Genomic DNA, 16,584 nt, shown 5'->3' with positions numbered 1-16,584 from the left:
AAAGAAAGATTCCAATCAAACTCTAAACTAGTCACTTAGTGCATGCCTCGACCAACGAAAACCCTCTCCCTCGCTCAACGAGCCACCACTCACTCTACGAATAATGAAACATAGAGTTCTTGTCACCCATTGAGAACTCTAATGAGAACTCTTGCTTATCCACTACTACAACCAGATCCCTCCACGAACTACTTGCCAAGCCTCATGGCTCGCTCTGCAAATGCAAAAACAGAGAGCTTTGCTCACTAAGCGAGCCTAGGCTCACTTAACGAGATTGTAGAATTTTGTAAAGAATCAATTCTGCATAATCTACACCACAATCATCACATATTCTATCTTGTACACCTCCACATACATCTACAACTCTTCTAGGCTATTTCAAACTTTAATTGCACTATTCCCCCGTAGTTATGACTTACCTTACATGCTATTAGTCTTAATTTCTTTCCATTCTCTAACTTAAATAACTAAACTCCATTATAAAAGCTTAAAAGACCATTTCTACTCATTCCTTAGCGGTTTTGTTAAAATTAATTATATTTTTCATCTAAATTTTTTATATTAATAATTTTTTAAACTAAAATAAGTATCTTTAACAAAAAAATTACCTACAAAATAAACAAAAATATTTATAATAAAATTTAAAAAGTGAACATACGTGTATTTTCTCTTGTTCGATGTAATAACGTTATATGCGAACACTTATTTTCACCAGTGATTATTACTTCTATCTTATTAAGTTAATAAATGTATATACTCATCTGAACAATACTTGATTTTGTCTTTCCTAATTTATTAAAGCTATAAAAGGAATTGTAATAACAGGACCTCCCGGCATAGGACGAGCATCCAGCCATGTGGACGACCGTCCAAGATGGAACGCCCGTCCAATGTGGCGAGCGTCCAACGACGTCCGCCCAAGATGGCATGCCCGTCCAAAATGACGAGCGTCCGCCCAAGATGGCGAGCGTCCAGCCAACCAAGACAGAACGTCATCCCAAAGATGGAATTCAGGACGAGCGTCCAGCCATTTGGACGTCCGCCCAAGATGGAACGCCCGTCCAATGTGGCGAGCGTCCAGCCAACCAAGGCAGAACCTATGTACCAGGGAGTGCAGAGCGTCACCTAAATGGCCAAATGCCCATCCGCCAACCGGGTAGAACCCCTGTTTGTAAGAGAAAATTTGAAGAACTCACATGGAATTTTATCACCACAAGATAGCACCGCACTCTCTACACTCACAAAAAGTGTTCTTCAGGAAAATGCCGAGGGACGAAACGTCTGGGAAATATGTATGACCATGGCGTCAAATCTTCTCTTGTTTTAGATGATTATTCATAATCCTACGCACACTACGTGCACTAGGACTTGGGGGGCTTATGTACCAGAGGTGCCGGATGCCGTACGGAAGGACGCCCACATAGACGGCGTCATATGTACCGATAGAGGACGTCTACCCAAAGTAGATCGTCCGCCCGAGGCTTGACGTCCGCGCAAGGTAAAATGTCCGCCCCGGAGGCTGGACCGAACGAGCGGCCAGCCATTTGAGAAATGGACGTCCGCCTAAGTTGGCGTGTCCGCCCAATAATCCGGACGTCCGCCAAACAGTCTGGACCGAGCGTCCTTAGGAACCGGACGTCCGTCCAAGGACGTCCGTCATCCGCCAGTCCGCCCAATAATCTGGTACGCATTCACGAGCCGGACGCTCGCCCAAGGATTGTACGTCCGCCCAAGAGCTGGACGTCCGCCCAAGGAGAGGACGACCGCCCAAGAGCTGGACGTCCGCCCAAAGAGTGGACGACCGCCCAAGAGCTGGACGTCCGCCCAAGAAGTGGACGTCCGCCTAAGTTGGCGTGTCCGCCCAATAATCTGGACGTCCGCCAAACAGTCTGGACCGAGCGTCCTTAGGAACCGGACGTCCGTCCAAGGACGTCCGTCATCCGCCAGTCCGCCCAATAATCTGGTACGCATTCACGAGCCGGACGCCCGCCCAAGGAGTGGACGACCGCCCAAGAGCTGGACGTCCGCCCAAGGATTGGACGTCCGCCCGAGAGCTGGACGCCCACCTAGGGTAACATCCCTGACCGACCATCATTCCCAACCGACGCACGTTGCTGATTACACGGTTAAATGCTAATGACACATTAAAGTCCTTAACGAAGATTAAGGTATTATTGGGCCGTCCCCAGGCCCCCAAAAGGTAAAAGCCCATTACAACTCACTATAAATAAAGGTCTCAGGTATGAACTCTGACCAACTTGAATAACGATGCATACACGCATTACAATCGCTCTGTCATAATACTGACTTGAGCGTCGGAGTGCCTTTAGCAGGTACCTGGCCCCTCCCCAACTGGGAGTGTGGAGCAGCGCTAGGAGAGGGAGGACGCCCGTCCAGGAACAGCGTTCGTCCATCACTGTACCGTCCGCCCAATCTGCATCAGCTGGAGAGAGGCGTCCGCCCGTTTCCAACGTTCGTGATCGCTCGTCCGCCCGGCTCCAGCAACCGCCATCAGTCGTCCGTTCGTTCATCTTCGTCGTCCGCCGGTCCGTCTCCAACAGTAAGTTAGTGTGTTTTAACAGGGTCCGCCCGGATCCAGCCGAAACATTTGGCGCCGGTCCGTCTCCAACAGTAAGTTAGTGTGTTTTAACAGGGTCCGCCCGGATCCAGCCGAAACATTTGGCGCCGGTCCGTCTCCAACAGTAAGTTAGTGTGTTTTAACAGAGTCCGCCCGGATCCAGCCGAAACAGGAATTAATAATTAATAAATGCATATAAGGCAGGTCTATATTTTTAAAATTAGAAAGAATTTCACTATTTATTTTTTATACAAATAATGAAAAAAAATTAAGAAACATTATCGTACATTAAAAGCGCGTGCGTCATTGTCATACATATATTTTTTTTAAGCAAAAGATGTACTTATCTTCCTTTTTTGGAGGGGGAAGTTTGATTTCATCATAAAAATAATCCAAAAACAAAATAAAAATATATTTTACTGTACTCTAACTTCAATTATTAACACATTTCATAATTGAGATAACATAGAATGATAAGATATGCCGTTTCGAACGAGGACAAAGACACCTAAACTTCATTTGCAGAAGATATGCATAGATTATTATTATTATTATTATATGATGTAATATAATATGGCAAAGCCTAGGGGCTAATAAATAATTAAAAATAAGTCAGCGTTATCGCGTGGGGTGACTTGCACCAAGTTTGGGTTGGTCATGCGTTTTATTTTATATATAAAGTTGGAGCAAATCTCCATTTATAGATAAGTGAAGGGAGAAAAAATAACACTATCACCATCTTCATATCATGGCTTCCACACTGAGAATTTCAAGGCTCATCTCTCGCTCCTTTTCTTCTACTTCCTTCTTTTCACGAGGTAGAGGTGTGTGCTCCATCGCACCCAATCTCAAGATGCTCTCATAATTTTTCTCTGTCTAAAAACAGTTACCAAATGATTTTTGTTATCTGTTTTGTTTATTTCATTTTTCTGTTCTTTCTTGAACTGATTTCTTATTTTTTGACAAAGAAAATATGTTAGAGTGTACGGTTAGGTTCATTTAATCATTGGTATTCGCTTAGTGTCAACTGCTGTGTGTTTAGTTGTCTCATGTTTTCTTAATTGTACTTGTCGATCATCGGTTCCAGTTACAATTACTGTTTTTTTTGTGTCACTTCGAATGGGTGTTTAACTGGGTGCTTTGATTTGGATTTATGGTTTGCCGTTTAAGGTCTTTATTAATTATGTGTACGGATCAAAAGTTTAAAGATTAAAAGGTAAAACTTTCAGGTGGGAATAGTTACCTTGGCTCAAGACTCTCTAAATACAGCACTGCTGCTGCCATTGAAGAACCCATTAAACCATCAGTTCAAGTGGAATATAACCAACTCTTAATTGATGGAAAATTCGTAGATGCTGCTTCCGGTGAGTGTTTATTTTGCTAATCTTGTTTCCTTTTGGGACATAAAGTTGAGTTTTTTGGCTAATCAAAAAGTGGAAGGACAAAAGAAAGAAAAAAAGATAATTGATTTTTAAGGGGGGCTGTTTGGGGTATCTGACGATTCGGATTCTGGTGGCATCAGGTAAAACTTTTCCAACTTTAGATCCAAGAACGGGGGAAGTGATTGCTCATGTTGCTGAGGGTCACTCTGAAGATGTTGATCGAGCTGTTGCAGCTGCACGCAAGGCATTTGATCATGGTCCATGGCCTAGGATGACAGCTTATGTATTTGATCATAACCCCCCTCTATAATGTTTATTTTCCTGTCGTTCACAAAGTCGTGATCATTGGTCTCATGATTCCGGGGGAATCCTTTTTTGCTTCTTTGTTATTTGATTTTATAGGAAAGGCAAAGGATCTTGTTACGTGCCGCTGATCTGATTGAGAAGCATAATGATGAGATTGCAGCACTTGAGACTTGGGATAATGGAAAGCCTTATGAACAATCTGCTAAGATTGAGATTCCAATGCTTGTTCGTCTGATTCGATACTATGCTGGTAGGTGGCACACAAAACGTGGAACTTAGCCTACCCCTCTTTGTTTTTTGTGAAAATTTGGTGACACTTGTGTTTTCATGATCCTCAGGTTGGGCAGATAAGATTCATGGTCTAACAGTTCCAGCTGATGGACCTTATCATGTGCAAACTTTGCACGAACCCATTGGTGTTGCGGGTCAGATCATTCCTTGGAACTTCCCTCTTCTCATGTTTGCTTGGAAGGTTGGACCAGCGTTGGCCTGTGGCAACACCATTGTTCTCAAAACAGCTGAGCAGACACCATTATCGGCTTTATATGTAGCAAAACTATTTCTTGAGGTTTGTGCTAGTAATATTGACCAATATTTATTTTTTAAGAAGCATAATTTTTATGGAGTTTAATGTACTCAGAATATCTGCAATCCTCATCATTTTTAGTTTGTGATCTGTCTGGCAGGCTGGACTTCCTCCTGGTGTTTTAAATGTGATATCGGGATTTGGCCCGACTGCTGGTGCTGCTCTTGCAAGTCACATGGAGGTTGATAAGGTACTAAAATGTTTGGCCTCTGCGGTAGTGGTATAATGTGCATCCTCTGTCCCACAATTGCAGCAGTTTTAGTCTTTTGAAAAGATACCAAATTGATTGATGTTCTTAGTTTTCAATGAAGCATGAATTATTTCTTTCATAATTTTCCTCAAATAATGTTTTGGTATACAGATAAATTTCCATGGCAATCAATTTCAGTTTCCTTGTCTTGTGTAAAAGTTTCAAGTTCTAATATGGTATTTATTTGGATTGTTAGACATATAAACACGATAATGACTTAACAGCATAAATATTTGGTATTCTGTCACAGCTTGCTTTTACGGGTTCCACTGATACTGGGAAAGTTGTCCTTGAATTGGCGGCTAAAAGCAATCTTAAGCCTGTAACTTTGGAGCTTGGTGGGAAATCCCCGTTTATTGTGTGTGAAGACGCTGATGTAGATCAGGCTGTTGAGCTAGCACACTTTGCTTTATTCTTTAATCAGGTATATAAAATATATTGCACTTGAGTAAATCAACCAGTGGTCTTGGGACTTGGAAAATTTGATTGGTGTTGTTTGTGACATTCAGGGACAATGTTGCTGTGCTGGGTCACGAACATTTGTACACGAAAGAGTGTACGATGAGTTTGTTGAGAAAGCAAAGGCTCGTGCTTTGAAACGTGTTGTTGGTGATCCATTCAAGGGGGGTATAGAGCAGGGTCCTCAGGTAAAATGCTAAGAATCCCTTACATTGCATCCTCATGTTTGATCATGGAGCTTTGTTGTCCAAATTCATTTGAGGGTATAAAATGTCTGACAATTTGACATTGTGTTTGCATTTCACCGACTCAGATACTAATCGGTGATGACTGGAAATAGATTAATGCATAATTCTTATAAAATGTATAAATACACTGATGGTTTCATGTACAATCCAAACAATCAGATTGATTCAGATCAGTTTGAGAAAATCCTGAGGTATATCAGATATGGTGTTGAAAGTGGGGCTACCCTTGAAACCGGAGGAGACAGACTTGGCAACAAGGGCTTCTATATTCAACCAACTGTGTTCTCAAATGTTAAGGTATATCTTATAAACTAGAGTGAAAAATAAAAATACAACTCCTAATGTTTTCAATTTGTGACAACCATCACCAGGACGACATGCGGATTGCAAAGGATGAAATCTTTGGTCCAGTCCAATCCATATTAAAATTCAAGTAAGAAAGCAACCACTGTGAATTTGTTTGAAGAGAATGGTATTATGCTACATATCTGTGCACTAATCTATGAGTTGATGATCCCAGGGACCTTGGTGAGGTAGTTCAAAGAGCAAATAACACACGTTATGGGCTTGCAGCAGGAGTGTTCACAAAGAACATAGACACTGCCAACATTTTGACTCGGGCACTGAGAGTAGGAACAGTTTGGGTAAATTGCTTTGACACATTCGATGCTGCAATCCCCTTTGGGGGTTACAAGATGAGTGGTCAGGGCAGAGAAAAAGGAGAGTATAGTCTCAAGAACTACTTGCAAGTGAAGGCTGTTGTTAACCCCTTGAACAACCCAGCATGGCTTTGAGTTTCAGCCTTTTGAGCATTTCTAGCATTTTCTGGATGATCAATAACTCACTGTTTCAATAACATGATAAAATCCTGCTTTTTTGGTGTAACCCATGACTCATTAAATTTTTTATATTTTTCTTCAGCTTCATCCTTTTATCTCTTTCGTCTATTTCTAGGCGCAGCATTTGTATGCGTCAGCCTGACACACTTTGTTACTCTTGATTTGGCAAACTCATCTAGGTTGTTTCTTTTATCATGTTCTGTTATGGATGCAAAAACAACACTAGAGATAGTTTACATTATCCTGAGTTAGATCAGTTTCTGATTTCAATGAGATATAAAAACTTGTCAGAAGAAAAATAAAAATTAATCTCAAAGTAGGTTTAAAGTTAAAAAAGAAAATAGTTTTAAGAAAATAATCGAAGGTACTCTTTTCCAAACCAATTGGCTTCATTCTACTGCTACACTCAAACCAATGATATATTAGTTTCAAGCTAAATTTAATTTTTAATTATACATGTTGGAATTATATTGTTTAAAATTAATTGATTGTTCAAAGTCAAAGATTGTTCAAGGTCAAAGATTCACAAGAGAAAAGGAGAAACTTCAGCCTTGAACCGATCATGTGAAATACAAAACTCGTCGAAGATTAAAAAAAATTAATTAGTCCAATGATAGGGAGAAGGTGGATCTAATAATATTTTAAGCAGGAATTATAGACAGATAAACAAAATTAATTAGACCAATGGTAGTGAGAAGAGGGTGGTACTAATAATATTTTAAGCACGAATTATAGGAATTCATTCTTTTCATATATTATTATCTTTTTATATTCGATATATAATCTATATCTATAATTTAAATAAAAACAATATATTATATACGTCACACAATACGCCACTCAATAAAATAAAAATATTAAATACTTACAAACGTGTATATCTATATATATATATATATATATATAATTGACATGTTAATTGGAGGAGATAAATAAAATAAATGAAATAGAAATGACGAGTGAGAAATACAATGAAAGTTAAGGTCTTTCTTGAAGAAAAAAATAGAGAATAAAGGAGGAGATGGATGTAAAAAAGAGTAGAAATAAGTGAAAATAAAATAAAAAATTTATTCAAAACTTTTAAAATTATATCTTCTTAAAAACATATAAAAAGAAAAGAACAACTTTTTTAATGACTATTTATCTTCAATGATTTTATTTTATTTTGATATTAATTTCAGTAATTATTTACTTTGCTTTTGCCTTCTAAAAAGTATATAAAAATATTGTTCTTGAATTTTGTAGTTTCACATAGGTCTCATTCGAGATTTGTTATCATACTTATTACATATTTTTATATTTCTTCACCTATTTTTGATTTTTAAGTTATTGGGGCTTCACCTGCAACGACTGCAACATTGGGCTAAATATTTTTTATATTGGCTCTTTCGTATATTTTTCTATAGCAATTTGTTTTCACCCCATAACTTCCTATACTTTCATACTTTTCAAATTGTCTATTTTGTCTTTTATGATTTATAAGTGTATAAATCTTCCTTAGCTGTGTTTTTCTTGTTTTTTTCTCCTTTCTACTCATTGTTGGTTTTACTACTATTTTGGGTACGAAGTATTCTTGAAAATGCTTGGTGATGAATAAGTCCTTATAGGGTCATTCACTACATCAGCATCACCCACATCAACGACTAGAACCTGATCTTTCCTACAATTTAGGTTGGAGGTCTCTATCTATGACCAACTTCAGATATCCATACATCATATATTTTAGATTCCACAAACAAGGTATTTTTAATAAATGAATTATCTTCTAAATTTTATAATCCATTCCTCATAGTCGATTAAGTACAATAAATATTGATATATTTTACTTTTTAGTTATAAGAAAAAAATAAATACTCAGTTAAAAAGAATAATTTTGTTGATTTTGTTTAAGTTTCATTAATGATTAAGGCAGTGAAACACATGTTTGATCTTTAGTAATTGTTTAAAACAAAATTTAATCGTTAAAGGAACATTTACTTTTTGTTTTTCTAAATTTAAAATCTTTAGTAATTTTTTCAAGGTTAATTACATATTACCTTTATCTTTCATTTTAATAAACAATAATTATTAAAGACCAAATATACGTTTAATTATCTTAACCTTTAGAGAAGTTTAAAAAATATTAACAGAATTAATTTTAGATTGTGTAATGTAGAACATAGATTCAGAAACATATTCTGAATTGCATAATTTAAAACATGATTTATGAAAAGTACATTATCAATTGTTTAATTTAAAATTCATTTTCAGAAAATGTATTATGGATTAAAAAATTTGGGTCAAATTCTTCAATTTGAAAAGTTAATATATGAACACAAACTCATTAGAATTTCACAATGGTTCCAATAATACATACACGATGACAGTGGAGTAGTCAGCACCAAGCGAAAGGGGAGATAGGGTGCGTATCATATACCGCCCAGTCAGCATATCACTAGTAAGATTACACTATCAAGAAGGTGGATCAATCTGTGAGCATGATAATTAATTTTAATATTGACCAAGTGTGATTATCTAATTAGATTATTATTAATTAAAAATTTATTTTAAAATCTATAAATATAAGTTTGAAGTAAAGAGATTGATGAAGAGTTTAAAACAAAACTACAACTGTCATAACTGTTTTTACTGTTACAGTTTGACATACTCATTCACTGTTATATACGTTGCATGTACTCTTTTATTGTTTAATGAGAAAACCAGTCACTTTCTCCTATTCCTTTTTCTCTGCATTATATTCTACACTCTCTCTACATAATCACCACCTTACCACAACAGAGATAAGTGACCTGCATTTTACTACACACCATTAATATTGAACTGTCAACGTTGAACTAACTTCGGCATCATAATTCCTTCTGTTGGTACCCTCCGAACGATTGGGAAAACAACTACGAGAGGATTAGAAATTCTGGACAACTTTTAGACCTTGGCCGACTTACTTGTGGTTGGATTGTTGCCTTCGACCCTACATCTCAAACAATTTTGGCACCCACCATGGGGCGAATATTCAACAACCAACAAACCTTACGGTAACTACAAGGAACATGACGAGCAATATAGTGGCAGACTCAGTCAAATAACAATAGCATCAACCTGCTCCAACTAGGTACGGAGAAGACTCGTGCAAGACAACCCATGAGGACAACATAAAAGCTAGCAAAGAGAACACGTCCGTCCAGATAATTAACATAGCGGGTCTGTTGTCCTTCACATCGGTCATCATGGAGACTCACATGCCTCTAGTCTATGAATGACAAAAATATCCGCGCCTGCGGGTATTAGCGGATAAAATATGTGACAAATAGTTGGTACCTGCGGGTATTTATTACCAGTGGATAACAAATATTTTAATATTAGCTTGTAAACTGTCAGGTGCGGGTATTATACTCTCTGTACCCGTGGATATCCGCTATCCGTAAAAAATAAAATAAAAATGTAATTTACATTTTATTAAATTAAATTTAATTAAAATTAAAATTAATTTACATTTTATAAGGTTAAATTTAATTAAAATTAAATTTTAATTTAATTTATATTATTTTTATATATTTTTGTAATTTTATTTAAATTTATTTTAATAATTTAAAAAAATATATTTTTTTAAATATTTGCAGGTATCCGAAGATATTTGCGGGTTTTAAAATACCCGTAGATATTTTTTAAACGTGTATTTGTTAGGGTAGTGGGTTAATTTTTTTTGCAGGTCGGATTGCGGGTAGGCACTGTCCATGTTCGACCTAACCTGTTGTCATCCCTACTATAGTCCCCCTGACCTTTGAGAAGTATGATGAATCAACGGATCCAAACAAGCATTTGAAGATGTTCGTCAGCTAAATGGCTTTCTACACCACAAGTGACCTGGTGCGGTGTATATCTTTCTCTCTTTCCCTCAAAGGGGAAGCTTTGGCATGGTTCAACTTGCTACCACTTAATTCCATTGACAACTTCATTGTCATCCGCTCATTGTTTGGCATGCACTTTGCCACGAGTTGGTCATATCACTCTACAACTCTTACCCCAGTGAACCTCAAGCAAGAGAAGGAAGAGTCGTTTCGTGCCTTCATGGATCAATTCGGAAAGACCACCCGACAGATCAAGGATCTCAATCACGTGTTTTCCCTTACACACGTGATAACGACCTTGAGACTTGGGTCGTTTGCTAACAACGTACGCATAAGGCCAACAAAGATCATGAAGGAACTAAGAGAGAGGGCCACATAATATATGCAAGTGGAGGCCACATAATATAATGTCTCAAAGTCAAGTCTCAAGTGCTCTTATTGTAGGAAGATCTTCATGAAAACTTGTTTTTATATTAAAGCTTTTGTAATTTAGTATGGGATGTGCTTTATATTTAATTCTGTATATTGTTTGCTTTAGGTTTTGTTAAAAAATCGTTTTGAATCTGAAAATCTCATTTTATACTCAAGATAATCGATTACCACTTATGATAATCGATTATCAATAGTCGATTATGACTTGCCATAATCGATTATCATGAGCAATTATGAGATTTTTTCAAACATGTTTTTGACCGTTGTGCATTCATTGATGCATAATCGATTACCATATATGGATAATCGATTAATACACGTTAAATAATTGATAACACATTTTTGGAGGTATCCTTGAGTGATCTCTATAAATTAGATTAGGACTCTCATTCTAATATACAAGATACGAAATAAGTGTATTTTGGAATTCTTATATGTTGTGTGCGGTGATAAGTGTTCTAGGTTTTGTGTAACCCTTGCGCTGTGGTTTTGAAAACTTGACGTCTTGGCATAGAGCGAGAGCTTTCACTAGAAATGTGATTGAGTGATGTTGTTGTTGCTGAGTTGAAAGTCTGTCATGCTTTGTGAAGATTCAAAGGAGATGTTCATCCTTTGTGAAGATTCAAAGGAGGTGGTCATCCTCCGAGAAGCATTCAGAGTAGGTGTTCATCCCTTGTGGGTTTCAAGGGAACTGAGTTTCATCTCTTGGGGTAACAAGAGAGGTGTTATAACCTTTAACTTGTTTATTTTCTTTGTGATTGTAACAATTTGTTGGTTTGTGCTGGTGGAACGTTAATTCTTGGTTGAGATTAACAATTGGACGTAAGATCTGTGCGATCTAAACCAGTATAAAAATTACTTATGCAATTTTCTCTCTTCCTTACTCTTTAATTTGTTTAAATTGTTTTAAGGAATTTTTATATTTACGAAAACATTATTAAAAGAATGATTTACGATAAGAAACTAATTCATCCCGTTCTTGGTTTGTTGAACTTGTTAACCATTCCGCTGCACCACTCTGGCAGTTGGTATCAGAGCTTGCTTTGATAGTAATTCAAAATGACGAGGCCATATCAAACATTCGCTAAGGGTGCCTCTATCAATAAACCTCCATTGTTTATTGGAGAATACTATTTAGAAAGTGAGATTGCAAATTTTCATGGAATCTATTGATAGTGAGATTTGGGAAACTGTCACAAGTGGTCCTTTTTTTCCTACTGTATTTATTAACAATTTGCACGAACCTAAACCGCGATAACAATGGAATGCTGAAGATAAAAGAAGATTCTAACATGATGTTAAGGCTCGTAACATTATATCATCTGCTCTAACTATTGATGAGTTTTACAGGATCTCAACCTATAAAAATGCTCAAGAAATGTGGGAGATGTTGAGAGTCACCCATGAAGGAACTGATGATGTTAGAAGAGCGAAAAGAAATACTCTAACCCAAGAGTACGAGATGTTCCGCATGAAGCAAGGAGAAACAATTATATAGATGTCCAGAAGTGCTTCACGCATATAGTGAATAATCTCATTGGATTAGGTAAGTCCTTTGAAAATGATGAATTAAATATCAAAATTCTTAAATCTTTGGACAGAACTTGATAACCAAAAGCGACTGCCATAAGTGAGTCACAAACCTAAACATCATGTCAATAGCTGCATTGTTTGGTAAGTTGAGAGAACATGAACTAGATCTCGGAAGATTGAACAAGGATGAAGAAAAAAGTAATAAAAAAACCTGGGCGTTCAAATCAGAGATTGATAAAAGTCTTAAAGAAGAAGATGACTCTGAAGAAGATAAGGATGATGTGGGTCTCTTCGTTAAGAAATTCAAATAAGTTCTAAATCCAGGAAGTCCATGTGGTACCTTGATAGTGGTTGTTCAAGGCACATGACATGAGATATAAAGAAATTTACAAACTTCCGAAACAAAGAACCAGGCTATGTCACATATGGTAACAATAACAAGGGAAAGATCCTCAGAGTAGGAGACATAGGAAGTGCAAATAACTTGATGATTAAAGGTGTATTGTTGTTGAAGGTTTGAAGCACAACCTTCTTAGTATTAGTCAATTATGTGACAAGGGTTTCAAGATAACATTCGAACCCAATTATTGCACTATTTATGAAAAAAATTCTTCTGAAGTTGCTTTGAAAGGTATTAGACATGCAAATATTTATTTAATTGATTTGAAAAATGTTTCAAATAAAAATATTTTATATTTAGTTGTAAAAGAAGAAAATCCATGGTTGTGGCATAAGAGAGCTGCTCATATTCATATACAACAATTGGATAGACTCATATCTAAAGACTTAGTAATTGGTCTACCAAAACTCAATTTTATAAAAGACAAACCATATGTTGCATGTCAAAAGGGTTAACAAGTTAAATCATCTTTTAATTTGAAAAATATTGATTTGAGTGAAAAATCCTCAGAACTCTTGCACATGGATTTATTTGGGGAAAATTATTATGCTTTAGTTATTGTTGATGACTATTCAAGATATACATGAACATTCTTTATTACTCAAAAAGGTGAAACTTTCAAAGTGTTCAAAATGAAAAGGGTTTGAAAATTAAATTTATTCATAGTGATCATGGAGGGGAATTTCAAAATGAATCATTTGAAAATTTTTGTGAAGAACTTGAAATTTCTCATAACTTTTTTACATTTCGAACTCTGCAACAAAATGAGATTCTAGAAAGGAAGAATAAATCTTTAGAAAACTTGCACGAACTTTATTGAATGAATAAAAAATTCCAAGACATTTTTGGACTGACGTTGTAAGTATTGCATGTTACGTTTTAAATATAATGCTTATTCGTCCTATTTTAAAATGTATTTCTTATGAATTATTTAAAGGAAGAAAGCTAAATATTTCTCATTTAAGAATTTTGGGGTCAGATATTTTGTTTTAAATTATGGAAAACAAAAATTTGAAAAAAATTAATTCAAATCCGATGAATATATAATTTTATTGGTTATTCTCTAACTAGATACATGTTTCTTAAAACAATAAATGACACTCTAGAGTTCAGAATATTACAAAATAAAGAACAAAAAAATATTTAATAAACTTTAGTAAAGATATCTTATATTTTAATTGTAATGTTCACTCTAGCTGTATTATTAATATTGTGTTATGTAGAGTTTTGTTGTTATAATTTTATAAATAAAATTAAAAGTATTAACACTGAACCCCAAATTCTAAATTCATTAGTGATTTCCCAGTGAATATGTTTCTCCAAGTTCAGCCCCATAGCTAAAGGCTATACACAACTAAACTTAGTTTGTCTACGCTGTTTGCTGTCTGCTGAGGTTCCAACTAAACCCTAATATCCACTGATTAAAGAAGCTACCTATGTTTCTTATAACCCTTTTCAAATGCCATGCCTATGGATGGCCTAATTATATTATTTCATCTCTCCATTTTAGGTCAATACTCTTATTTCGTACATGCCCAAAATAGTCACTTCTTGCCCTTTTAACACAAACCATAATTAAGCCATTTCAGAAGCAACAACTTACAACTATAATGTTTTCTCAATTACTCATTGTCTCACATAATATCCCACATTTGGATACAGGAATCATCCTTAGATATCACTAAATTATATATAGAGTTTATAGACTTAAAATAGAGTTTATAGACTTAAAATTTGTATAGATACATACAAAAGTATATTATATCAATTAATTTATCCATCTTCTTCTGATACCTGCGTTCAGTAGAGGCAAAGAATTTAACTTCCAACAATAGTATTATTCTCCACTCAGGTGAAAAAAAATATATAAAAAATGACTTGGATATATAGCTTCCTTCATGATTTCCCATAAATTGTTTTCAGAAATTCTCTTTTCGTAATTTTTGTGAATAAATTTGTATTAGTGGCATTCTGGTGGCATGACTTTGAATCTGGGTCTGTCATTGCAGTAAGAGTAAAACATGAGTTTCCTCCTTGCCCAATCCATAGCTGCTACTTGCTGCTGTGATAGCTTAGTAAACTCTGGTCCATTGACTGGGTCTTGGGCAGAAGGGTTGACCTTAGAACATGCAGAAACTGGTGCTGTGGGATCAGATATGCAGCCACTCTGTTTTACTTGTGCAAATGAAGCAACAAATGGTGCATACTTGTAGTTAACTGGGTATTTGCCTCCATGAGTAGCCCATTCTGAACCATCCCATATTGTGGCATACACCGACATTGGTTTTGATGGATAAATAGAAGGATTTGTGTTGCTATGTATGAATTCCCTCACTGGAACATTGTCCACTAAGAACCTACAAAATCCGCAATTGGGTTATTGTGAGTATGTTGCTATTTAGGATACACTTTTTCATTATAGAAAAGGAAGATAAGAAATCAAAGACTAATCATGCAAAGTATTTCCATTGTGATATTCTTTCAATTCCAAGACTGAAACAAGACTTATCTAACTTACACTGTGTGATAACTGTTCCACAAGATGCTGTAAAGATGATACTGCTGTGTTGGGTCGAACCAGAAATAGAATTTCTCTTCTCTCCCTGTGCTGACACTTCCATTGGCATAGACATTCGTTTGAATAACCCAGTCATTTCTTTTATCATGACCCAAAATTTCAATGTCTATTTCATCATGGTTGTGAGGGAATTTATCTGCATTAGACAGCTGATGTTTTCTCGAGTTAATTTCTTGACGACATTCATTACCTCAATGGTACATATCAGTAAGAAAAATTCTCTCAATGAAGTAAGTGTCTGTGTTTGTACTGTGTGCTGTGCAACCATCCATGTATGATAACAGAAGAATCTTAAGCATAGAAGAAGTGAGCTTACATAAAAAGCAACAACAACTCCAGGTGACAAACCAGAGGGCAATTTGATTGCAGCACTGAAGAATCCATAGTAGTATCTTCTTTGTGACACCAAGCCGGAACCTATAGAATAATAGCCTTTGTTATGAAATGATTAAAACAAAACAAGGAACTTGTAAACTTTCAATAACTTGACTAAATGAAGAGGTTGTTCATATTAACCTGAGAGTTTGTCGAGAGCCAGTGTGGCCGTGGACCCATTGCTGAGAAACTGGACATTGGAGGCCCCAAAGGCCTTAGAAAAAGCTTGATCAATTGGGACAGTAGGAAAAGAATCCGTCAAGCGTGTGACAGTTGGAACTGTAAAAGGTCTGTTGTGTGAAGAAACCACAGTGGCTAAGCAAAGGATTAGTAGATATGAGAAGCCTAGCTTTTGTTGCCAAAGTGCCATGTTTTGTGGACATGTGAGGAGAAAACATGTCAGATTGATTGGGTATATATTGGGTGTGGTTTAATGAATGGGGCTCGTAGTTTTTGCTTAGTTGTTTTCTAGCTGGCCAGTGGCTAATTGCCTTTTTCCTTTAGTCATTTCACAGTATCTTTTCTGATAGGTGTCTTGGATCATAAAGGCAAAGATCCAAAGAGTCATGTGGGGGTGATTTGTTTAGGTTTGGCAGGGCTTGTGTTGTGGGGCTGGCCTAATATTGGCAGCATGAAATGGGAATGGAGTTTTAAGTTAATGTTTGATGGGGAACCTCACTCTTCCCTGCATGGCTGTAGCATCTGTTACATGTCTTATTCTTCTAAATTTGTATTTGTAGCTGTGATCCAATTGGGAGCAACTAATTCTCATA

At 36.2% G+C, this 16,584-nt stretch overlaps 2 protein-coding genes across 3 annotated transcripts; one reads left to right on the top strand and one right to left on the bottom strand.

Moving 5' to 3' along the window:
- The first annotated feature begins 3,244 nt into the window (after window positions 1-3,244).
- Window positions 3,245-6,840, top strand: LOC148193052 (benzaldehyde dehydrogenase, mitochondrial-like). 2 transcript variants are annotated; one of them, XM_088098670.1, is made up of 11 exons: window positions 3,245-3,396; window positions 3,808-3,942; window positions 4,101-4,243; window positions 4,363-4,516; window positions 4,605-4,834; window positions 4,953-5,042; window positions 5,353-5,526; window positions 5,612-5,749; window positions 5,969-6,106; window positions 6,181-6,242; window positions 6,330-6,840. In XM_088098670.1, the coding sequence occupies exons 1-11, from the start codon at window positions 3,327-3,329 to the stop codon at window positions 6,601-6,603; spliced, it is 1,608 nt and encodes a 535-aa protein (XP_087954796.1). In that variant the 5' UTR covers window positions 3,245-3,326; the 3' UTR covers window positions 6,604-6,840. The 2 variants fall into 2 exon arrangements, with proteins under 2 accessions (XP_087954796.1, XP_087954795.1); XM_088098669.1 differs by having other exon boundaries at window positions 3,246-3,402.
- A 7,835-nt stretch (window positions 6,841-14,675) lies between these two features.
- LOC124843698 (putative xyloglucan endotransglucosylase/hydrolase protein 33) lies at window positions 14,676-16,239 on the bottom strand. Its single transcript, XM_047320503.2, has 4 exons — window positions 15,953-16,239; window positions 15,753-15,853; window positions 15,377-15,585; window positions 14,676-15,215 (listed from the first exon to the last, which is right to left on the bottom strand). Exons 1-4 carry the CDS (start codon window positions 16,179-16,181, stop codon window positions 14,819-14,821), a joined length of 936 nt encoding a protein of 311 aa, XP_047176459.2. The 5' UTR covers window positions 16,182-16,239; the 3' UTR covers window positions 14,676-14,818.
- Window positions 16,240-16,584: the final 345 nt, after the last annotated feature.

The sequence above is a fragment of the Vigna umbellata genome, chromosome 9 (assembly GCF_029865625.1).
Source record: "Vigna umbellata cultivar VRB3 chromosome 9, Vumbellata_1.0, whole genome shotgun sequence".
NCBI lineage: Eukaryota > Viridiplantae > Streptophyta > Magnoliopsida > Fabales > Fabaceae > Vigna > Vigna umbellata.
The sequence above is the reverse complement of the archived record's forward strand: the minus strand, read 5'-3'. Positions and strand labels throughout refer to the sequence as shown.